This window comes from Varanus komodoensis, unplaced genomic scaffold (assembly GCF_004798865.1).
Source record: "Varanus komodoensis strain SLA01 unplaced genomic scaffold, ASM479886v1 scaffold4, whole genome shotgun sequence".
In the NCBI taxonomy this organism is placed as follows: Eukaryota; Metazoa; Chordata; class Lepidosauria; order Squamata; family Varanidae; genus Varanus; species Varanus komodoensis.
Window position 1 is genome coordinate 20,471,236 of NW_025335941.1, and position 26,227 is coordinate 20,497,462.

General features: G+C 38.8%; 1 protein-coding gene across 2 annotated transcripts in view; it reads right to left on the reverse strand.

The window, feature by feature from the left end:
* Window positions 1-14,209, reverse strand: part of CXADR (CXADR Ig-like cell adhesion molecule) — a 43,848-nt gene extending 29,639 nt beyond the window's left edge. The window contains exon 1 of one of the 2 annotated variants that reach the window (XM_044442106.1): window positions 13,736-14,208. In XM_044442106.1, the coding sequence (XP_044298041.1) occupies window positions 13,736-13,790 (55 nt within the window). In that variant the 5' untranslated portion in view covers window positions 13,791-14,208. Of the gene's footprint in view, window positions 1-13,735 lie in introns of both variants that reach the window. The other variant, XM_044442105.1, reaches the window with a different exon arrangement.
* Between the last annotated feature and the right edge of the window lie 12,018 nt (window positions 14,210-26,227).

Consider the following 26,227-nt stretch of genomic DNA (forward strand, 5'->3'; position numbering starts at 1 on the left):
GTTTTCAGATTTAAAGCTTTTGGCAGCCCTTTCTGCCTCATCTACTCCCAGAACATCAGTGTAATACTTGTTTAAATGCTATGCTTAAAAGAACAATATACTTCAGAGGTACACAATTAGGCATGCCAGTTATTAGAACATATCTGTACAACAGCCAAAAACTTCAAGAAATATTTCAAAGAAAATATTTCAAAGGCTAACATGCATAGGAATATACAGGACAGATTTTTTTCTTTTGTAATTTTTGCTATCCTGAATACACACGTGCATTTTAGCCTTTTCATATTTTAGTAAGAGGGATTGATGAGAAAATACAATTTTAAAAACTATCACGTTTAAACTTAAGAACAGAAAAAAAGATCTACGGTGAAGCCAACCAAATGCTCATTTAAATCAGCATTCTGTTTACGCAGTAGCCAGCCAGAGACCTATGGAAACCCTCAACAGGATCCTCCTGCTCATGGACGTCAACAACTGGCATACTTTCTAATATTGGAGACAATATAGGGTACTCATATCTTGAAGTTTTATCCTTCATAAATTTGTCTACTCACCTTTTAAAGGGTATCTTACAAATTAGCCTCATGGGATTGTTACCGGACTGAAACCAGTTAACAGCAGGGGCAAACCCTGGGTGGACCCCAGACCCAAAGCCAAACAGAGCCTGAGACAAGACTTAGAGCTAATAGCAGTTTTATTCTGGTGCACTATAGAATAAACGGAGACAAAGGGGAGATGCTTCCCAAATCAGAGCCTCGAATGAGGTACAGAGAACATACATTATATACCCTATGTCATAACATGTTGTCCGGATACAAAGTAAATTCATTTCCCTATTATTCTTTGTTCTATTTGTTAGTTTACAGAAAACTCTTTATTTATCCAGAAACTCCCCTTTCTAATGTGTCTGTTGATTATCTCTGAATTATTCACATCCGCTCTCTGTTTCTCACCTACTAGTAATTTATAATGCAATTTGCTACTTTTATTGAGGCTTCACCTGGCTTCCAACTGGTCCCAGGCTCCGAAGATACTTCTCATTTACCCTCTTTGACATCCAGTCATCCTGTCCCAGGAGTTCACACAGGTTTCTCCATACCCCGCTCCCTCCTGGACAGGAAGTACAACATGGCTGCAGATTTCAGGCTAAGTGGTTAGCCTAAGTGTTGTGAGAAAGTATGTTTCAGGTAACAGGATGATCCTGTTTTCTAATGAGAGAGGAACAAAAATGTCTTCCTATCCACTTTATATCCCATGTACACTTTTATACATTTCTATCAAGTTCCCCAATTAGTTTTCCCTCCCCAAGCTAAAAAGCCTTACTGCTTGTCCTTTTTGTAGAAGGGAGTTCATTCCAGTCCCTTTTATCATTTTGGTTGCCTTTTTTAAATCTACAATTTCATTTTAGGTACAGTGATAAAAACCAAAGTATTCCAAGTGCAGTAGCACCAAAGAATTTTATAATGGTATCATGATATTGGCAATGGTCATAAACCAGGAATAGCTTGTTGTATTTAACAAAATTGATTGTTTTATGAAACTGAACCAATAAAATAATTGTTACAATTGTTTTAAGAGTAAAACTGAATATAGACATTTTAATTGCACATTTTAACATCAGTGCTATTTTGAGCAATAAGAGCAATGTAAAAATAAGTCATTTTTATAAGAATAGTTTCAAAGCTAAAGTTTAGTAACAGTAATAGTTTTAAAAATGGAAACATATACCCCTCATAGCTTGAACTTTCATCCACAATGACTGTGTTCAATATCATTTTAAAGCATCTTCCACCTATCAATTTCATGGGATGCCCATGGGTCCTCGTATAATGAGAGAGGTACAAAAGATATCTACTTGAATTTATCTTTAACAGTCCTTTTTCGTTTTTTAGAGTTTGCAATGTTTTCTGAAACTCATGTTCTCTAAATAAAAGTTAGCTGAACAGGTTTCCTAGCAACAGCACTTGATGACCTTGCTCTATAGAGATACAATTATCAAGATTATACAGCATTTGAATCATGCTGCAGGAAGGAAAATACCAACCAGTTGCATGATCAATAGGACTGTCAATAGAAACCAATCACTGAGGAAGCAGATTATAATTACACACGATTTCTGTAGTGATAGCCCATAATGTACATTGTAAGAGTTTGAATTCAATCCACAGCTTACAAATTATCTTCACATCAGGAATCTGGGACACTGAAATCAGGCCAAGGAAAGACATGCCAAGCCTAATAGCCTATAAAAAGTCAATAAATAAGCATGCTGTGATAATACAGACATTCGGAATTTTAAAGCACTTTGTACATTACAAGTACTGTCTCTGCATGACCCCATCCTCTAAAGCAGCTCTTCCTTTATACAACAGATGCAGGAACTAACAAGGGCATGGAGATCCCCCATGAATAGCATAATATAACGCTGCTTTATGAATCCTGATGATATGGGAGACACTTCGGGCAACACCTGTAGTGTGGAATTGAATGGACTGAGCATGCTGCTAACAGAAACATCAGCATGGAACAATTACGATATAAACTTTAGGGTGCCCCAGTCATTTTGGGTTGAAAGCCATACCATATGCAAAACATTTCAGCATGATGCTAAACAGATTAGTTTGCAGTGTATTGTGTTTGGATGATGATAACATTGCATTTATAGGCCACCTTTTCTAATTTAGGAACTTAAGGAGCTTACATAATTACATTTTATCCTCACAGCATCAACCCTGCCAGGTAGGTTGAGCTGACGGAGTGTGCCCGGTCCAAAATCACCCATCATGCTCCATGGCTGAGTGGAAACTAGAACCTAGATTCCCAGTCCTACACTCTAACCACCACATGGTGGCTTGGGCAGGAGTGTGTCCAAGAGTGGAAGAGTAATACATAATAGTCACAGATAGAGATGCTTGAACACCATGTGAAAAAGTAACAAAACTGGGTCTGAGATCAAAAGAAATTTAAACCAGCAGCCACAAAAGGGGCAGCATAGGCAAGGTATCTTGTTAATGCCCAACATAATTCTCTCTGAATTTCCCAAGTCTAAATACTCAGCATTTCTGAAACTATGTTGTTAAGACATTCTGTTTAACCACAGAGGCTTACATCTATACATTTATACACAAGATATCTCTTACTCTCCGTACATGTCATGTTGCTTAAAAGATAGACGTTCCCTCTATGGACCTATGTTTAATTTAACATCACCAGTGCAGGGCAATCCTCCTCCTCACAGGTGTCATGTGGCACTGGGAACTAATATTGGAATGTTACATTAGAAACAAATCATATAATTCAGTTTATTTTAGCACATAATTCTTCATACTTTGGTTTAATTGCAGAACTCCCATCTCTTCTTTTTACCCCCTACTATCCACATAGTATGGGGGAAAAAGATGAAACCAGAATTAAATGAAAACATGGCAACAACGTAAGTATTCATCTTGCTTGCACACTCCCGTATTTCTTGTTCCAACTCAACTGTGACAAAAAGCTTTGGTGGGGGGCAGGGAGAGAAAACCTGCAATTGTCCAAATCAGTCTTCAGGACGTACTTGATGTTCTGTAATTGTTAGGAAGATTGCAAAGCATTCCTATAACAGCTGAGCAGAGGCAGAATCTGATATCTTTGCACACTATGTAGAAATGGTAAACAAAACATACCACATAATGCTCTACCTTACCATGACCACAGTCAGCTTCAAAACAGGGTGAGGGCTTACCTAGTTATTACTTTGCACCTTTTAGCCTCAAATGTGTTAGGCTGACAGAAAATAGGAATATTTTAAAAACTGTATTAGTATGATTCATCTGTAAGATGAAAGTGTGCTAGAAAAATGTGCATTTTACAATTGCTTAAGTCTTTAATTACACACTGCATGTTTGTTATGTGATCTTATGCACAGTCTATGGATGAGATAACGTGCTTATTAGCCAGTACATATTTATAGTTTTGTTTTGTGTTTGTAGCATTGTATTAGGCGATTTGATGACAATGGCTGCCCCTTATGGAGCTCTACTTCCTTCTTATACTAAAAAACCACCCATCAACCATGTATGGCAGAGTTCATTAAGCTTTTAAGTTGAACATACTTAATCATAAGTAAGCCCCATTACTCACAGTAACATTTCTTAATACAAACTAATGGGATTGTGAAGCATGCATAAACTGAAGTCACAAAATCTCTCCTTTTAGTGAACCTGATGTTTTGCAACATAAAATTCAAAATATGATCACAGATACTAAACACACCCGTTGCAAATCCTTTAGATTTGTTTTCCTCCTCAAAGGTCTTTGAAAATTCAATCTCAGCTTTCTAATCAAACCTCTGTAGTGAGCTGGGATGTAAACTTGGATTTGTTCATTACTATTTCTAAGGATAATTAATTAGAAACCTAACATATGGATACACCATTCAAACTGGGCAGTTTCAAAGTTGTAGTTAACTTTTTTTCAAATAACTGTGCATATGTACATATACAAAGCTGTGTCTAAGTGTGGATTTACACTACAGGAAAACATTTAGGCTCCCACAAGGTGGGACATACAATTTCATTTTAACATTTCCTTTCCTGCTTACTAGTGCAGCCCTCTATGCTATATATCATACTACTATAGAGGCTTCACCAACCCTTAGAAATAGCTGGAGTGGGGAGCTGATAAATTTGCCTACTAAGAGTAAATGGGTAAACCTGACTTGTGGAAAGAATGTTCCCTCCACTGGTGAGAAACAACTATCAGATTCAACCCATAATCCAAACATGGTTTAGCACATTCGAATCTATTTAGTGCATGAGAACATTTTCCAGCTCCACATCTTCTAGAAAAAAGACATCACTGAGAGTGCATAGCAGTGTTTAATTCAAGTCAGGTTTATTTGTATATCCAATTTTGCATATAATGCACTTAGAGGTGATAATAAATACAAATCTAAACCAGCAGAAATCACAAAGTATGACATTTTCAATAATCAGTGTTATTTCATTCATACACACCAAGTGACAAATTAATTTATCCAAAACAGCAAAAGAGTTGAGCAACAATTCAATACAGTATTTCATTGTATAACCTAGATTTCTAGTATTATTGGGGAAGATGTTTCTCTGAATTTTATTCATGCCATACGTAATTTTAAAAATCTTTATCACAAGTATGAGGAACCTTTTTCCCCCCATTCCAGCTGAGTACTGCATTGCCATGGAGGTAATCTGTCAAGGGTCAAATGCTGACATTGGATGGGTCCGGCACTAGAACCAGCAGAACTAGAGCTAAGAAGTGAGATCCATCCTTTTATCCATCTTTGTCCTACTTCCCCATTCTTTCTCCAACACCTGTCTTTGAAATTAGGATCTTCTTTTCCCCCTAAACTGAAAAGCTTTACTGGGGGGGGGGGGGGGGTCCTGCATCTAACACCTCACCAGGCCTGATCATTTTGATTGTTCATTTAAATACTTTTTACTGCTCTACAGTCCTTTTTGAGATTGGGCAAGCAGAACTTATCCCCAAAATGAAACTAGGCATTTTTCACAGCTGCCACATGCTTTATCCAGCACAACTCTGCTCCCTTTTCTCATGATTTCAGAACCTGTCTATGTACACTGCTGGCTTGGCATAGTGGTTTGAGTAATGGACTGGACCTGAGACTCACTATCCTGCTTTACCCACTGGGCATATAAGCAGCAGCAAGCACCAATCTGACAAATACGCAATTGTCACAACTTTCAGCTTTATCATTAGCTTCCATATAGCCTGAAGTGCCTGATCCTGCCTAATCTTGGAAGTTAAGCAGGGTTGGACCTGGTTGAAATCTGGAGGCATGACTTAAATGTTGTGAACTACCCAGAAAGTTTCCACTATGAGTGGAATAGAAATATGATAACCACAACAAATTGTTGCACAGTTCTGGATTCTTAACTTATTCTAGGCCTGAGAAAATTTAGCTCATCAAGGGAGTAATTCCATGGGTTCTAGATAGCATCTCAGGAGCCATACTATAGTTCAGTTTCCCAGAGACTTCAATCTCAGAGTAGAAATCAAATATCTGACCACCTTTGCCCTCAGTTCCAAAATACGCCAAATGAGCAGGGAGAGGAGCAGATTAGAGACAAGAGAATACAGGTTATTCTGGTGCTTTTCCAGCTTCCTTCCCTCCTGCTCTGAAACACCTTTGAAAGATGGGCAAACCCCCCATCTAGCAAAAATGCAGAGCTGGAAAATAGAAGTAAAGATAACTTCTGCTGCTCCTTCCACACTGCACTAAATGATTGTAAACCTCCAATTCCTTATGGGCATTGAAGGCACAATCCTTAGGACTGTGCCCCAAGCTACAATTTATACAAGTAAAAGCAAAATGTGACTCTATTTATAGAGCTTTAAAGAAACATTGAGAAATAAAAAAATAGATAAATGTATTCCATTAAATCGTTTTGTAAAGGGCTTTGTCAAAGAAAGGAAGGTACTCCATTAGTTACAAATTAAATAAGAAAATCAGTGAAGTCTGTTTGTATAAGCAGTACTCCCCTAGAGAAAGAAAATGGAGTAATCTTTAGAGCAGCTACTCAAAGAGCTATTGTGGTTGCTACAGACTATCTTGGGAATAATACAAGTGTTCAACAGCATTTGCTAGTAAATATGTGAAGTTCTCCCTATAATCAGATGGCATTGTTTAATGTTCATCCATGGAGAAAACAACAAGGAGATGAAAGTTTCTAGAACACAGCAATTTCAGCAGCATGCATCTCCCCATCATCACAGAGAAGTAATTTCAAAATCAAACATATATGGTGGGATAGTTTCTTTTAGAAACAAACATATATAAAAATGATATACATCTGAATCACTGCAAACCCTGAAATGAACATTTACTTTAATGCAGCTCCTAAATCAAGTAAAGTTATGTTAAACAGTAGCATGCTGCATCATGGTAAATGGACTTAATACATCATCCAGTTGGATGTAACTTGACAAAAGCTAACAATACAGTGTCTTGTTAGCACATTTTTCTGTTTCACTTGGACTTTTTCACCATGCAGTCAAATGCTACTGGTGGCGATATTGCAGGTGCCAATACAATTTATAGTATTTCTTCTACGCTCTGCAAAATTATTAATGCAACACTTACAAAAGTTGGAGGAAGGAGAACATAACAGCAGCAAGAGAGTGAATAAATATGCATAATCCCAGCAGGGCATTACAATATGATGAATAGGATTTATTACACATTTTCCCTGGGGGAGGACAGCAGCAAGAGCTATTGTTGGAACAAAGACTGCATAAGCCTACTGAAGAGGAGGAAAACAGGAGGTGGACAGTTTGTTGTACCCCTCCCCAAAAATTCCTCCAAGCAAAAAGTGACTCATAACGTGTATTATCGCACAGTCAGATTGCCTTCTTTAGATTACGACTTCTTTTTCTTGTCCAAATATTGGAAATAATAAGGGTTGATCATTCCAAAACTGGCAGAACTTCTAGCAGGCCATTTGCCTTAAACTTGAATGGACTGAGAAAATTCAACTATACAACTCTGTGTTGTTGAAGTGTCTAGGAAAAGGCTTCTTTTCACATTCAACACTTAAATACAACTGCCCCTTTCTTCCAGCTGAAATAGAACATTTCATGAGGGGAGGTATTGAAGGAGTTGACCAGGCAACTGAGTGCAGATTTAAGTGGTTAGACAAGGTTGCTGCTCCATTTGGATCACAATGCACCACATGATTCGTCCTACTTCGTCCACATGACCACATTCCTGGTCAGCTTCTACTCAATGTATTCAATCTTATTCTTCTGTACCAGTCATAGGGTACAGGATTAGAAGAGACTTTCTCTGCTATCAAAGTAGTATGAAAGAGGTAGTCTGCCTGTTGTGGATCCTTGCTTTAGACAACCCTCGTTATTTACAGGATTAAACTGGAAGGTAAAGGGAAAAGAGTACTATTTATGTGGCAAGAGTATGGAAATGGCAATGTCCTACACAGGGCACTTCATTCATCATTCTTCCCTGCCTATCATGCCATTCTTCATGTTTCCTTACTTTTTTCCTTACCTGACCCTTTCATATTTTTATTGTTTATTCTCTTTTCTTAAGTGTAATGAACTAAAGTTGCTCTTTTTTAAAGGTGTTCCCAGTGACAATAAATACATTATCTCCAGTCTCAAGGCAGCCTGAAGTATTCAAGTTAAATGCATAACCAAGTCAGGGCCTTAAGTCAGGGCCAGAAGTATGAAGCACTGCCTCTCTATCATACACACCATCATACACAGAGTTGATCAGTGTCCTGATATCATTTCACCTCTATTCTACTGAACTGGAGAATAGAACCAAGAGGACTGAGCTACAAACATACTGGCTAACTCTGTCTTCTCTTATCCAAGTAATGCCACAGAACCCTGCTACTACAGGATACTTGCCTATGCCCTGATCATGGAGCCAGACAATACCCTAGGTCAGTAATTACAGTGTGAACATGTTATACTGGCAAACAAATTGTTTACCCATACCATACCCCACAGGAGATCAAAGCATAACATTAATTCCATACCAGCTGCACTGGTTGAGAGTGTTTTCAAGCTCAAGTGGTAGCCATTATCTTTCAAACCTTACTTGCTTGAGATCAGATTATGTGAAGGAGTGCTTGTACAGGCCCTGGTGTACTGTCCACTGGTAAGATGTATGAGGCTCCTGGGCAATAGCATCGTTACAGCAAACCTTTCCATAATAGGTACACTTGGCTCACTCCAATTATTTTTTTAAATAGGCTTTAACTTAGATTTTTCACCCCATTTTTAACTGACACTGGCCTATACTTCTTATTTTACATTTTATTGTTTTACACAGAGAGAGAGAGATTCTTAAAATTGTATGCTTTATTTAAAACTGTTTCCTGTTTTTATCTGCAAACCACTTTTTAAAAAATTATTTAAAAGTAGGTGTGCGCATGCATATTAAATAAATAGATCAACAGAATCTACCCTGCAAATTCCATTCTCTCTGGTTTTTCTCACAAGGTCTTTGCTATCTAAGGACCCAGCTAGGGGGAAGTGGGGGAGAATAATCAATAATTATTAATAGCAACTTCAGAAAAAAATAGTAAGTAATAGATGGCTTAGGTACCTCTTCTTACAGGCCTTCTCCTGTAAAATCTGCTACTGCTTTAATGTTGCAGAAAATGAAATTAAGAACCCTACACTCCCCTTACAATATTAAGCTCCACTCAGACTCTTAATAAGGTAAGTGAAATTTCCCAAATTAAGCATCTAATTAAGTACCGCTTGTTTAATATAGAGGCCTGCACTGTTTGACATATCAGACTCAATGTGGGTTGTTTATTTCCTGATAAGCCACATCATTTGAAATATGCAAGCCCCAACCTGGTCATCATGGATTGTTTGAAGGTTTAACAACTCTTACAAAGCTCTACTACAAATTGTGGATTATGCAAAAGTGTATATTTTATTTTTAAATTTTTACTTCATTTTAGTAACCTTCAAATAATTGATGGTTGGCACAACTTGGGAGTTTCATATTCAAACTGGCAGTGAGCACCCACCATGCCCCATCCGGGGTTAAACAAGCCACATAAAGGGTGCTATATCATACAAACCAAGCCAGTTAAAGAGATCTCCAGATCGCCTCCCTCCCAAAGTCTTGGTACCTCTTTTGTTTGTTTTTGATGCGACAGACTAATTCAAGATTCAAAACTGATTAAGAAGCTACCAGAGAGTTAGCAAAGTTTAAGCCTAGCAGATAAGTGCCATGATAGTGGAAAGTTTAGTGTGTTGTAGAAAGTCTTCCTTGTTTTAACATGGATTGAAATTATCTGAAAACTTGTTAGTGTATAGTTAGTGGATATCTTGTATATTCCCAACTGTAAGGTGGTAATAGCACAATATTCTCAGTTTATGGTATCCAATGCTAGTTTCAAACTAACATAATACAGCTCTAAACACTTTGTATATACATATGTAAAAGAAAAGATACACATGATAATACTGGATCTATTTTACAACTGACAATTATGGACAATGATGATCCCATTGAGGAGAACACTTGTATCAATCTCAGCACAATTAGAATTTAATTCATCACTACTATATACTTGAACAAAAAGTACACCACTGCTACTCATACTCTGTTTACACATTTTAGTTTGAAAAATAGGAATTGTACAAATTCAATTGCACTGCAATGCCTAAACAGGTCAAAACCGAGATCATCTATTCATTTTAGTCATTAACTACTCTTTAGTATGCACTGCCTAGTACATGGGTCCTCAAACTATGGTCCGCGGGCCGGATCCAGTCCACCATGCCCATTTATTTGGCCTGCCTCAGAGGTTTTGGACTTGCCACGCACGCGTAGCTTGCTCGCACAGGTATCATTTTGGACTCGCTGGGAGAAAACTATCTCCATACGCCCCGCCCCCACCTTGCTGCACTCACCCCACTCTGCCCCGCGCCCCCCGCTGGCACCGCCTTGCAGGCCCATGCCCACCGCCAGCACTTTTCAACTAGACCCCGTTGAAAAAGTTTGAGGACCCCTGGTCTAGTACTATAAACTGTCAACCTCTCCCCTGCAGAAATGATACACACTTGGCCAATCAGGTCCAACATCAAATCATCCCCAACTGATAGTGGCTTAAGTCACAAGGAGGCAGCATGACAGCAAACTACAAGGTATGCACTTCTCTCCTCCTTAGGAGATACTCTTGTGCCCTTCATCCCCATTTAGTGAGGAAATGCACTGCCTGCTCCTTGCCCTCCACCCAACCCCATGCCAGTTGCTGGGAAATGTTAATGGTTTTGCAGGCTTCCCAAAGATATCTGACTGGCCACTAGGCAAACAGAATGCTTGATTAGACAGATCTTTTGCTCTGCTTCAAAAATTCAGAAGTAGCAAGGGCAACATATGGGGATGAAAAGGAGGTGTGAATTATCTCCTTTTCCACTGGATGTCCCTGAAGAATGCTATCTGGTGCTTACAAGTAATTGTTTAGCTTTCAAATATACAATGCTGTTTTCAGTTCCAAGGGTTCATAATCAATCAGCCAATACATCGATTAATGTATTGTATGTATTGTAATGTATTGGTACCATAATTTACACTCATTGTTTCAAGGTTAGAAAAAAAACATTCAGAAAAGCACTTGTTGAGCAGTATCAGCTAACTAGATTTCTCTGAAGAGGAATAACTATTCTCTAATATTTGGGGATAATTCCTTAATCAAACTAGCTATTTTGCATTTTAGAAATTCACAACTTGGATAAAAATGAAAATATGATAGTTGATATCTGAACTAAGTTAAAATGTTTTCTCAGGAAAAGGTTGTAATCAACAATCACTTGTAATACTACAAACAGTAAATTATTAGTACCTGATTATTTTAAGTTAAAGCCTTTTCTACTGCTATGCACTTCAAAGAATTGTTTAATGACCAGATTTTTTTACCCCATAAGTAATGTTCCAAAGCAAGCATGACATCAGTCAGGGCATTAGATATTTCAACAGGAAACAAAAAACTGAAAACTGCTGAAAAGCTTTTATTTTGCATAACTCTTAACCCCACAGGTGCTGTATATATTGGATTTGATTGCATGTAGTTGAGTAGGTATGTTTTGAGGGAAGGAAATAAAGAATAAGAACAGTTTTCCAACAATTAATTATACTCATTAACTAATTCAGTTTTATGAAGATAGCTCTCACAATAAATATGTCATTTGTACACATGCAAAGACAGTAAACCCAGTTCAAAATTTAATTTCTTGTTGTAAGTTAGCAGCCAAAGGAGATACATATTGGAGAACACCTACAAATGCACCTACAAACACAATTATCACAACAAAACATCTGAGTCTTAACATTTGCCAGACAAACCACTTAAGAAGGGGCTTAACATAAAGACCAACTAATCATATTCAAAGATTGAATACCAAGCAGTATTTCTAGATTATCACAAGAATGACACACTGGAATAAGACCACCTAGCACAATTGTTTTATGGGGACTTCCTTTCCATTTAGGCAAATAGCATTACACTACTATCTCTGCAACATAATGCACACGTATTTTGCAGCATGCACTTAAGGCAAGAACTCTTGCATCAACATAATACTGTCTGTTTGTTCAAATTAGCCCATGCTGTCACTCCAGCTGGCAGGAAAAGGGCTTTCCCAGTTCTGCTACTGGAGATACAAAGAATTAAGCCTTCAGCCAACTACTAGTACTCGGCTACAGAATAGCAGTCCTGTCAATTTTGTCTACTGAACTAAAGGTGATAGACATGGGTCTATTTCAGCACAGTTGGCAGATTGTTCCTATCCTGAAAGCTTCTTCATATAGGAAATCACTTTGCACAAAGCAGATCTAAGTGTACAGGGCTAAGAAGCACATTTTACATGGTAAAACCAGTTTATTCAAAACAGAATGGACTTAATCTAAGAGCACAACATGTCTACTCTGAAGTAAGCCCCATTTATTTCAGTTAGACCTACTTACAGGTAAGTGGGTATAGGACTGCAACCTAAATGCAACTACTAATACCATTACTTTATTTCCAGTGTTTCAACCAGCTTCTCCATCTGCTCTTTTAAGAAAGTAGTTAAATTCTGAAGAGACGCTAAAGACAGTCCTAAACTGAAGGGAGTTGTACCCTGTTTTGTTGTTTTTAAAGCGGTTTCCATAATGTGTGGTCGCTCCTTTCCCCAGAAGGGCTGGAACCTGGCGCGAGAGGGGAGGGAAGAAAAGGCCATGCCACTGCCCTGATCAAATATATTGAAAGGGCCTTGCTCCTCCCCTGTTACTATTGCAGCCCTTCTGGCTTTGCTACTGTCGAAGATCCATATAAACAATGAGTCTGGAATCTTCTGACAGTACCCACCGAGCCAGGTAATTTCCTTCTCCGGCACTGGGTCTCTTGTATGTTTTGTTAAAGCTGAGAAGCCCTTTTGCCTCCAGAAAGAAAAACGTGGGAAAATACACCTTCCAAAAAGAAAAAGAAAAAAGCTGTCGTTCATCTCCCTCTTTCTCACACACACGAATCTCGCGTGGCTCACGAGAGGAGGACTTTGCTACAGGGCGTAGGGAAGGACAGCTAAGCGAGCCCAGCTCACGCAACAAAGCCCCGACCTCAGCCAGGGTGAATCAGCAGGGTGGGGGTGGGAGCGGAGCGGGGCGGGGAGGCCAGGATGCCTCCTGTCTCCCCTTCGCCCGCCAGGGAAAGGGCTCAGAAAAAGGATGGGGAAAACGGGCGAGTGGCTAAAGTTGAGCTTCACCTTAAAAGAAGGAAAAAAAAAACTATGTAGAGATTCATCAAGAAGTTTACTTAGTACCAAGCGGACACAATTATATCTTCCCCTAGCCCAGCCCGGTAACGTACTCTTCCTTTTTCTCTTTTTCGTTTTTTAAGCGGTTTACTTTCGAGCGAGGCAATATACGTTTCGCTGAGTAGCCCTCCAGTGTATCCCGCAACTCCCACCTGCCCAGCGCCCTCCCCGCGCGCCGGGCACCCCCGCCCCCACCGCGGACTCTTTGTTCCGCGAAAGCGGCGCTCGGCGGCTGCCGGAGCCCAGCTGCGGAGCCAGCGACGCGGCGGAGCCGGAGGGAGGCGAGAGGTGTCCGGGCGGTACGGCACAGCAGCGTGGCCGCGCCCGGGTGTTGGTCGGCTCTTTCCCCTCAGCGCCGGACCCAGTCCCCGGTTTTGTGTCGCGCGCGCTCCTCCTCCTCCTCCTCCTCCTTTACCTGAACACAAGAGCAGAAGAGTCCAGAGCAAGTGCGGCGCCAGTAACGACTCCATAGCGGGGGCAGCAGCCGACGACGGCCAGAGAGATGCCAGCGCCTCACGAGCGACTCTCCCAACGGACAGCCTCCGCCTTGCGCCGCCCTCCTCTGTCCCCTGAGCGCCCAGCAGGTGAAGCGGCCGTCACTTCCGCCTGGACACAGCCCCCGCCGCCCGCCCAGCTGCACTTGCACCCGGAGAAAGGGAGAGCGGCCGGACTCCAAGCCGAGGGCGGCCTCCCTCGTTCACTTATTTACCAGCTCACACCCACCTATTGAGCCCGGTACAGAAACTCCCAGCCTACCAAGCAATTGAGACGCGGAGAAAATGCCAGCCAGGCACATGCACTCTCGCTCACCCTACGTGCTCACACCCTGATCTCTCTCTCGCGCTCTCGCGCTCTCGCTCGCTCGCTCGCTCGCTCGCTCTCTCTCTCTCTCACACACACACACACACACACACACACACACACACACACACACACACACACACCGCTCCAAACAATGGCTGCGCACGGAGGAGGACGCTTCTTCTTCAACACCTTTTTCATTTTTAAAACCACGGGGAGAAAACGTAGATCTTTCTCTCCGCTTTTCCGTTTCTGCTCAAGCAGTGAAGTGAGGCCATTCTAGTTAAGGAGTGTCCCGTACCTTATAATTCGTTAGAGGAGTTGCGTGGGTATGTGTACATTTGGCAATCAGACGACTAGGTAGGCGAACTGCAGAGGCACTCCCAGCCTCAGCACAAAGCAGCCAGGAATGTGCAGGCCGCTTCTGACTCTTCACGCGCTGCCCGTAGCCCCCAGCAAAAACAGAGGCAGTGGGCCGCACTCTGCTCTTTACCCCTGACAACAACAGGAGTAGCGGAGGAAGAGAAACGCTCTCCAGTGGACCCGTTCACACTTTACACCCTCTGAGTTCTATCTCTTTCTCTGCTAAAACGAAAATTCGTGCTCAACACAAAAGCAGCATAGGAGCTGAAAAGAACGTACACAAAAATACTTCCAACATGCACGATGCGTGTAGAATTTCATTAACCTAACTTTCCATAAAATTGAGCTCATGCTCAAAAGTTTGATTTCTAGGGCTCTGTTACATCCTCAAATCTAGAACCGGTATTAAATCCCCAGTGTGTGTATTTATGGTCAATGTTGCAAGGGAGGCTCTTCATGCTTCCTCAAGAACTTTTGAGATGTTTTCTCAATCAGATTTCAGGGTAATGCCCCAAATGACCATAAGGCTATGAATTAGCCTTGCAACATTCCTGTGAGTTGGATTAGATTGACAATGCCCAAGTGTATCCAGTAAATATAAAAATGGATTTAACTACAAGGCCAGTGCTAGTCATTTCACAACAACAGTATTTAGAAAAGGAAGTTGGTTGAACAGAGAGATTCAGAGGACACTGGAGTATATTATCAAAATAGAGAATGAGTCATTGGGCACGTTAGAAATGTTGGCCATTCTCCCAAAATGATCACTATGGGGGTGGAGATCTAGTCTGTGCTCAAAATGGTCAAGCTAAAAGAAGAAAAACTTGTCCAAGAAACCAAACACAAGATAGAGGTAGATCTCAGTCCCAAATAATAGATTGCATATTTGCGCCCCCCACAACAAAGCATAACAAAATATCCCAAAGGAGAGTGCGATGCTGAAGGAAGCACACACATGTATGCAAAACACCCCAAATACCCTCAGCAGCAAACAAAACCACATATCACACCAAAAACAAACCAATTAATACATGAGAAACAATCACCATCCAAAAACATGTTTTTCATTTCCCCGTCTCCTCTAGCCTCCAGGACAGTCCTAAAACCCTCACTTGCCCATACAAAGCTGCTCACTACTCCCACGTTACCCTATTTCCTTTTGACTGATTGCCTGGACATAATAATAACTAAAATGCTAGGTTGCCCACCTTTTAAAATATTTTTTAAAGAATGTCTATCAGGCCCAGAGACATTCTTGAAACTATGGATGATGTTGGAGACAAGAGCTTTCTTTTGCAATGCACAAGCTTCCCAATTTTATTTACTTAGTTTTAACAAACGCTTTAAGAAAAAAAAATTAAAGGTGCAATCCTATGCAAGTTTAGATGGATGGCTGGGACACTCTAGGAGTTGTAGGCCCCTTTTCCTATCTAAACTTGCATTGGTTTGTGCCTTTTAAAATATGTTTACATTTAGGAGGGACAAGGAACATGTTGGGCATGAAGGGAGGAGTTTCCAAGCACAGATGTGCCCATGTTCCTTGTGTTGGGAACCCCAGTAATAGACACTATGCTGATGATTTAACTGATGGAACGATCTTAACTAAGCTTTGTTTCTAAAATGTAGCATTCAGTATGAGTTTGCATGAAGATAAGAGTTTATGAAGAGGGAAAATTGTGTGTTAATGTTAACTGTGTCCTGCAATATTCTATTTCTTCATTCTGTTACAGGGCATACAATTCTATTATACCTGTGATATGCTTTAAACAATTTAAAATAATCAAGTAAAAGAAAAACATTTATCAGCTAAAGTCACATTCCAACTTAATTTTTCCAGTCTTTTCTGTAACACATTCATATGGTAGTTCAAGCAAAGACTGAAGATACATAAAATCAAGTGAATAGTTTTGGTTTATACCATTACAGTATTATCATGGAATTAAAAAGTTGGAAGGGTTCTTGAAGGTCATGAAGTCTAATATCTGGTTAGTTCAGATATGCAGCACAGGGTGCAGCAACAGCCTTAGTTTAAACAATTCCTTTAAAGGAGATCCCATCGCCTCTCATGGTCATCTGTTCCACTGTCAAACAGCACTTAACATTAGAAAGTTCCTCTTAATTTTATCCACTTCCCTGATGCTTTCATCTGATCATTTTGTTCCTGACCTCTGGAGCAACAGAACCATCTTCTGCATGACAGCTTTTTATTTATTTAAAGACTGCTTTCATGTCTTTCCTTAATCTTCTGTTCTCCATGCTAAACATGTTTACCTCCTTAAACTTTCCTGCCTGTTCTTCTGCTCTAATATTAAGAAATATAGACATGCACAACTGAAAATAATCTGAGAAATGAATGGCAAAGACTGAAAAAAATAGAACTGATTTCATTCTTAACTAAAATAATTATACCAACTTGCATTACAATTATATTTTTCCTGATAGACATAGGGTTTTGCCCAAATATATAAGTAAGAATTAATGTCTCATGAATGGGATTCTAGTTAAAATGCATCAATATGAAGCAGCATCGTAGAGAGAAAATGCCCCATGTCTGCTAACTTTTTTTTTTCCAATGGCAGGGTTTGAGAGTATTCCTTTCTAGTCCAAACATTACATTACAAAACAAGTGTCTTTCTGCTTTTTAGAGACACTAATAGATGAATGTGTTGTTACTAAAGGGGGTGTAGTTTGTTCTTGCTAACAAAAAGGTGATATTAGTCACTTGTGGTAGATGACTATTTTTGATGAGAATCATGATGCCTCCATTTCTGCTGAAGTAATGAATATGTAAATGTGCCTTGGCATCTTTTCAAATCATTGGTTACAGTAAATAAGCTGTAGCTTCTACCTGCCAGATCTGAGCCTCTGTTTTCCTGATAAAATTACTGGGGAAGTAGTAGATGTGTGCAGGTTTTTTTTCCCAGAGAGTACAATTGAAAGTACTGTTTACCCTTTACAAAGGCATTCACTGTGCTTAACAGCTTCTTTATCTTTTCCTTTAGATCAGACTAAACAAATACTTGTGTAAGGCTTTACTAATAAATTTAACATATTTAGATCTGTCCTTCCAGAAAAAAAAGCTTAGTAGATTACTATAACAACCTGTGGTTTGCCAAATTAGACTGATGATCTGTCTTTGCTACTAAACCTATCATAAGGCAAAACTAAATTTAAGCTATTTTAGACTTCACATGCATGTCTGTAATTTGCATAAAGAACAAGGAATCTTGCGGCACACTGTACACTAACAGATTTATTATGGAATAATTTTCATGGTCTAGATAATACCATTATGATACCAAAGACAGACCGTGTGATATAGTGGTTAAGAGCATGGGTCAGGAACTCAATCCAGGTTCTAATCCCTGCTCAGCCATGGAACTAACTGGATGACTTTGGGCCAATCACAGACTCTCATCCCAACCTACCTCACAGGGCTGATAATGTGGGGATAAGATTGAGAGCAGGAGGAGAATAATGTAAAGATACTTTGAGTTCTTTAAAAAAAGAAAAAGGTGGAATAGAAATATAAACAAACAATGGTTTTATTATTCTTTATACTACCACAATACTAGGTTGTTTTTGCTGTATCAAATGAACAAAGCTAACCCTCTGGAAATTTAAACGTCTCTGTGTTTAAGTAAGGGGTTTATTTTTCTTGCTAGATGTGCACGCTTATGCATCATAATATGTATATAACTATGTCATCATTGCTATCAGTTGCTGCATGTAGGCCAATTTATGTAGTTATACTTGTGTTTATCATATTGCACACATAGATAATTTGAAATAAACATTTGTCGATATATCATTTCTGATGTTTTGAAGTTACTTCATCAGCTAAATAAGTGAAACCATAGTTGCATGTTCTGTTGCTGAAATAAATTATATATGCTGACATACTCAGTGCAGAAAAATGCCCCATTGTTAGTTTGTTGGTCTCTGTGTTTATGCTACATAGCACCACCTAGTAATTTTATGAAATGCTGTATAGCATTTTGAGAATTGAAGCTCATCTAAGCTTCATGGATGTGCTCCCGTGAATGAATGGTAAATAATATTTCTCCTAGTAGTAGACCTAGTTCTTGAAATCTCAGGCTACCATTTTTTGAATCTCAGCTTTTCTGCAATGTCAAGAGATTTTATTAGAATCACCAGACATAGAAAACAAGCCTTTAGTGTAGTCTTTTCATGTTTATGAAACTATGTACATATGGTACATTTATGAGCTGCTTTGTCATTTACTTAACTAGAAGCTTTAAACTGGATCTAAATGTCAGCTAATTATTGCAGACATTTGCTCACCCTGCTCAAGAAAAGTGGAAATAATATAACTTAGACAGCAGAACTATTGTTCCTAGACAGCGTTCTTACGGTCATAGGACTGATTTAACAAAAAAAACCTCAAGCCCTAACTGCTGACGTGGGGAAGTTGGTTGTTTCATGTTGCTGTGCTTTGTTTGTGTTTTTATATTGGTGGCTTTACTTCGGCTCCACCCAACCATCTCAGAAATTTTCTCAGTGACTTTCAATGAAGTCAAAACTGTGATCTCGTCAAAGGGGACAGGAGATTGGTGTGTCAGGGTCATGTGAGTGGGCAGGGAGGGAAAGGCTGTAAATCCAATGGGTTCAACAGCCACTTATCCCTAACCGTGTTCCCAACTCCAAGAAAAATACATGCATTGATGATCATATTGCTCCATTTGTGGCCATTGAGAGGCACTACTTTTTCTTCTGCCGTAGATGAAGGGAAAAAATACTGAAAGCCTTGATTCCTGCCCCTGCCAACAGGGCATAGAATGCAGCAGAGCCTGTCACCTTCTGCTGACAAAACTGCTAGTGGAAAAAGCTGAGTGATTTTCTGTGACTGTTGTTTAAATAAGTTGCTATGAATAGATGAAAGCACATTTGCACTGTACATATTGGGGAAGTTCTCATACGCTGTTCTATTGCTAGTTTGCTTTTTAGGCTTCCTCTGGTCAGTCACATAGCCGACAGTAAATGTGATAGGGAGTGTGTAGTTATATTATTATTATTATTATTATTATTATTATTATTATTATTATAACATTTCTATGCCGCCCCTTGCCGAAGCCTCGTGGCATCTATGTTTTGATGGTTAGAATATCCTGTGGTGAAAACGTACTTGCCTTATTGAAGGAGACATGCCTTGCAGAACTGAACTGCCACAACAGACAGATGTGTGGACATCACTTAAGAAGATGATGAAGAAAAAGAGCACTTAATGTGGTTTAGGCGTTTGAATTTCCTGTGGTTTTAGGAAATAGAAAAAAAAATACCAGACTGTACTGCAAAAGAGCACACAGAATAATATTAATATCATAGATTTGCATTACTGTGCAGCAAGAAACGATGGTAATTAAGACAGAGTACATATTAACTCAACTTCATATTGCTCCTGTATTGCATTTGGGTTATCCAAACATTTTAGAACTCTTTGGAGGCAATTAAAGACTAGGCAAGGATTATAGAATTAGAATCAGATATTTTGTTCTAGTCTCATCAAGTTAAAACACTTTTGGTATCTCTCAATTTCAGCTACTCATTTGTAAAGTTAGAATAATACTGAAGGTTTGCACACCTCAAAGAATAGTGTGTGAGATTAATGAGGTAATGACAGTAAACTGCCTCACATGATTAAGGGAATAGATAAAAGACAAACAGTATAATTAAGAAAGTGAAGTGGTTTACCAGTCACATATTACTGTACAAGAAGCAAAAGTTAACTCTTAAATGGCTTGGGGCCAGGTTATCTGAGAGAACACCTCTTCCCATATGTTCCTACCTGGACCCTAAGGTCATATTTGGAGGTCCTTCTCAAGGACCCCGTCCAAAGGAAGTAAGGAGTGTGGTTACCAAGAGAAGGGCCTTTTTGGTTGTGGCACCATGACTATGGAATGAGCTCTCCAAAAAGATGCACCAGGAGTCACTTTTATTCTTTTTAACTTTAGTTTTAGTATTAGAGTTTATCCTGTACCACCACTATGCCTCTGCAGATTTCGTTGTGATTGCTGTGGTTTTATTACCTTGTGTTAATTTATTTTCTTTTCTGTTTGTGTGTTTTTAACTTCTGTTAACCGTCATAGATCCTTGGCTATTGGGTGATACAAAAACAAACTAAGAAACAAATTCCTAATAGGTCAGCAACCATACTACTGCCCATGGATCACAAAGTTAGTGGTAACCATAAGTCAGACTTACAATCCTATGGACACTTAAGAAGTAGATCTCACTTTCTCTTAGTATACTTCCAAGTAATACTCGTGTGGAATAAGATTAAAAGCAACCCAAAAATGGAAAAAGTCAAAACTGTTTAGCCACATATAAAAACCCACATACTTTAAAAATGGCAATCATTTTTTCTTAAAGAGTTTTAGTTTACTTTCTCTGAAAAAGACTGTAACAATGCAATCCAATACATGCCTGCACAAAGGTAAGGTCCATTAAGTTCAGTGGCTCATACCCCCAGGTAAGTGAGTAGAAAGTTGCATCTAAAGCTACTTATTTTAATTGCCACATCGGTCTTCTGAAAAAAAAATACTGCCCTGGTAAAGCCTTTATAAGGCTCTTACAACATGTGTGTTTAAAGAGGCACACTATGCAATCTGCTTCCAAAACACTGCAAAACGGGTTGAGCAGGTTTTGATATTCTATTGTATTTATCCTCCCCCTGGAAAGCCTACTGTTTGTTTTCCTCACATAAACTTTCTTTTTAAAGACTTGCATAATTGTTTACAGTGAATATCTGTTTACACAGTTATCAAAATTGGCAATGACAATAGAAGTCATTTTTGGATGCATTTTATTTATGCAAGAAGGTGAATTTCAAAATTTATGGTGTTAAATAGCCGACTTTTCTCTTTTCTTTTTTTGACATATGAAGAATTGTCAATAAGGAAGTGAAACTCTTTATTTCAAGACATGTTAAACAGGTGTGTCAAAAATGTTGCTTTCTCTTCCTTCATGCTTAAGGCCAAAAATGAATTACAGAATTAGATTTCCTAGCATATCTATTTTCTAGTTAGAAGCAGTCATAGTGCTGGTGGGTGGAGGTAAATATGCACCCTACACCATTTCCCAAATTAAAATGCCTCAGAAAACTACTTGGTATTTATTTAAAGTAGATGTCACATTCAGTTTAAGCAAAACTCGAGCTGCACAGAACAAAGATAAAAATCATACATTAAACAAATAGCTCAGGTCTCACAATCAATTTAAAACCAGTCAGTTTAAAACCAGTTCAGATGGCATTCTAGATGGCCTAGAAAAAATAAAGCATACACACTTCATGTGGTGGTAGAAAAACGTTTGTTTGTATACTTGTTTTCTCAGTTGAAAATTCACACCAATAGCACCACATGATAGCACAGGACACACATGCGCACTTTATCACCAGAAGCATGGCGAAGGCAGTTGCTGCCACAAAACCTAGCCTGAAACCAGAATGAAATGCCTCCAGCGAATCAATATCTTCCAAAGAGAAGAGAACCTGAAACTGACTACCCATTTCCTGCTCTGTCACTTTTACCTAAGGTAAACTGGCTAGGAATTTTCTAGAGCCAAAAGTTTCTGGAGAAATGTTTTAAAGGGGTGATTATGCAATAGCATAAGCATCAGGGACCACCTTTTTCAAAGAAGTGTGTTATCAGCCTAACTGCTGAGCCAGCTAGAATCAACCAAGAAGGACAAAGTTTCAGAACAGAAGTTGTCTGCTGCCCAGATCGTTTCAAGGACATTAACTTTTCCATAGACTGCAATAGATGCAACTCATCCAAGCCACAATGATAAAAGCATGGCAAGTTCAGAGCTTTACATTAAACTGTCTAGAAAATAAGCCACAGCTATAATGTAGTCCCCATTCTATACTCAAAAGTAGCCTGCAGTTCATGATGTAACTAAGAAAACTTTGTTGACTATTGTGGAGCAAAAGGAAAAGTGATATTGAAATAACTACAGCAGTTTCACTCCTACAACATAACGTGCTAAGATGGAGTCCAGGGTCTATTATGGTAGATTCAGACTGAGTTTTTATCTCCCTCTGTCTAGCCATTGTTCCAGCCTCTTGCCTGTAGCTATTCATTATATCACAGTGCTAAACTTGTTATCATGAAGTCTCTGATATTTTACACCTCTTTAAAAAACATAATCTATCAAGCTGTCTATCTTTCTGTACTTTGACATGGAATGACATATCATGAATTTTGAACATTTCACTATAATACCCAGTGGCAAACCATCACTCTCCTAGTACTTGAAAAAATTATAGCACCACTGTATTCAGCCTTTCATTTTCAGTACTGAATTCTCTTCTAGTCATTACATTTTGAGGAGGGTTCTAAAGGGACACTCAATGGTTTAGAAAATGAACCACATTAGGAAAGTCTGCAAGAACCAACAAGATCTAGCTCAGAAAAGGAAGCTGAAGAGGAGGAGGTACTAGGGGAAGATTTGTTCTTACAAATTTCAAATATGTAAAGGAATATCAGAAAGAGGAACATTTAATCACTGTATCTGCAGACATCAGAACTATGTAGAGTACTAGAGAGAAGCAACTGCTTTTAGATTGGTTGTGGTCTGAAACTGGAGAAATGCCTTCCATAAAGGAGATGATAGCCATGAGAAAAGCTACCTATGGAACCTCATTAACTGTAGGGTATAATATGCTTTCAGAAACCAGTTGGACAACCCTTACCAGGAATTCTTTAGTCATGTCAGGAAATTGGCTTTAATAACCCATCCTCTTTTGGATCATTTAAAGTGGTAGCATCTATATTTCTGATTGCTTCTGGAACAAGAATGAAGGAAAGCTGTTCACTGACGTAGCTGCACTGAAAAACAAAAACATGGATTTCAATTCAGTGATTGTCGTGCAATGACACAAACGCCATCTTCTGACCAGTAAACTTACCCACACATTTCCTACCATTTCATAATAATTTTGTAGTTAACATGCATCTAAGTGGCAAGTCTTATATACTTAGCTGTGAAGTTCAGATCAAAAATAAAATATAATGCAGTATACTGGATCTTCATTGAGCATTCTAGACACTTTGCAACATCTTTAATACTCATGTGTGGACAAATTTCCTGAGTGCATCTCCCTGCAAATTTTGCATGAAAATGCAAGCCGATCCAAAATTGTTCCTAGCTCATACCAGCAGTGTGCATAGCTTTGCAAACTGTACAATCCACAAACTTGTGCTAGAATGACCCTTTAATCTCTCCCATCCCATCTGAAGAATACAATGCAACTTGTAGCTGATTCCTTATAGCTGCATGGCTGATATCAGCGAAGTAGATTAAGTTACCTATGCTTCAGATGCATTCTAATTCTATTATTTTTCCAGTTCCTTAATCCAGTCCAGATTAATACTTTATGCCAGTGTATTATGAGGGATTGTGTCTGTGAAAATAACTGTTATCTTGCTCTGCCTGTACCTTTTTGTGAGGTGAGGAGGTTCACACAGAGGAAAGAATAAAAGTACTACAATACATGTGTGAACTGCCTTAATTCTCCAATCAGAGCAAGAGGTCAGTATAATTGCTGAATACATTTACACCCATCTATGCAGGAATATATAGTTCAGCACCTGAATAAGTAAACAGTAATAGTAACCCTGTGAAAGAAACAAAGAACTTTTACACCCATATTTCTTCCTAGTTCTCCAGCCTCTTTCCATGTACCATTTTCCTAATCCTAAACTTTGGGGGGGGAAAGCAGCAAAGCAGAAAACATAATATTTTCATGCCATTTTAGCATGGTTGGTTAGGATGTTGGTATGGGAACATGGTTGTTCTTGAAATAATTGGAATGTGAAGAATCATGTCACATGTGTAATGAAAATTAGTTCTTTGCCAGCAGCAGACTATATTATGTAAATACACATTTATATCAAACTGTACTATGGATATCCCATGCATATGGTGATGAAAGCTTTCACTGATGAAGAGTAGTTGTCAAAGAGACATAATGTACCAAAACTTGAAATTAAAACAAAATCATCAAATGAAATTAAGTGCCAGGTGAATATGTCCTAATATGCAAGAGAAAAGGGATTATAAAAGTTGGAAATATAAGAAACAAAGATTTAAAAAATACAAAGAAAGTCAGTGGGGGCATACTGGTTAAAGTATTGAACCTGGACTTGGGAGATTTGGTTTCTAGTCCCCACTCAGTAATGAAGTTTACTGTGTAACATTGGGACTGTTACTGAATCTCAGCTTAACCTACTTCATGGGCTTGTGAGGTTAAAATGGATGGAAGGGAATATTGTAAACTACCTTGAGCATCTTTATGTTGCAGGTGGAATTCTCAGGAATGAAAGAAGATATATTGATATGGCATAGTACTGGAGCATTGTTGAATTACATGGGCTCCTCTACATGATGGGTCATGGATGTAGGAACTTGGTATATATGCTTACAATCAGAGTCAGCGTGATTTAGATTCAAAATCTTTTTCACTAAAGAAACTCTAAAACACTAAAGTATTCTAATTACTGGAACATGTAATAAAAGCAAATTAGACTAGAATTCAACAATTACTAATTTAAACATAAGGATTAGTGAATATATAATAGCTGAATATAATGAGTTGAGAAAGCAAGCATACATCAGCCCAGTTTGAAGTATCCTCAAGGGAGGAACTAAACAAAAATCCAAAATGCAATTGAATAAAACAAACAGCTCTTTAACTCAAATAGCCTGCAGGGACTATTAGCATTCAAGTCAACATAGATGCCAGCTCAATTGTTTTAAGTAGCCAAAGAGATGCTGAGCAATAAGAATTCTGTTCTTAAATATTCAGATTGGTTTATTTAAGGAATGTCCTTCTCTGAAGGTCTCCTGTTTATTGTACTGTATCTAAAACAGCTTTTTTAGAGTACAACAAGATGTGAAGGGTTATCTGAATATGTTTTACCAGCCTTTGGAACAAAAGAAAAAGACAAGAAAGCAACAGAATGAAAGAGAGAAATTACTTTATAAGAACATAAAAAGCTATGTGTTATCATACCAAGGGTCCATCTAATCTAGCTTTCTGTTCACACAGTGGCCAACCAGCTGTCTTTAGGAATAAGCAAGCAGTGTAACAGCACCCTCCCACCCATATTTCCCAGCAATTGGGGTAAATAGGCACACTGCATCTGATACTGGAGGTTGTGTATGGCCACCAAACTACTAGCATTGGATACTCTTCTCCTCCATGAACTTGTCCAATGCTCTTTTAAAGTCACCCAGATTGAGGACAGTCACTACATCTTTTCAAAGTGAATTTCACAGCTGAGTTATTGACTATGTGAAGTACTTCCTTTTTATCAGTTCTGAATCTTCCACCAGTCAGCTTTTTCAGGTAACACTGGTTTCTATTATGATGAGAGAGGGAGAAAAATATCTCCCTTTCTGCTTAATTTTGTGCACCTTTCTCATGACTTCCTTTATTTACTTTCCCCCCACTAAGCTAAACTGTCCCAGATTGTGTGGCCTTGGAGGGTCAAGTACTTCCCATAGGATTTTCCTCTGTCTAATTCTGGGATTATTTTCAAATACAGAAATATAGGGCTCTAATAGAAAATGTTGCTCAATTTAAAATCACCTGCTAGTCATTCTGTTTAGGGAAGGCAATCAATAATGGTTCTCTTCACACCCATTTTGCTAAGCAGCTTACCAGGTAACTATTGTAATAAATTACACTAATGTTCTTGAAGTAGGAACACATGCCAAA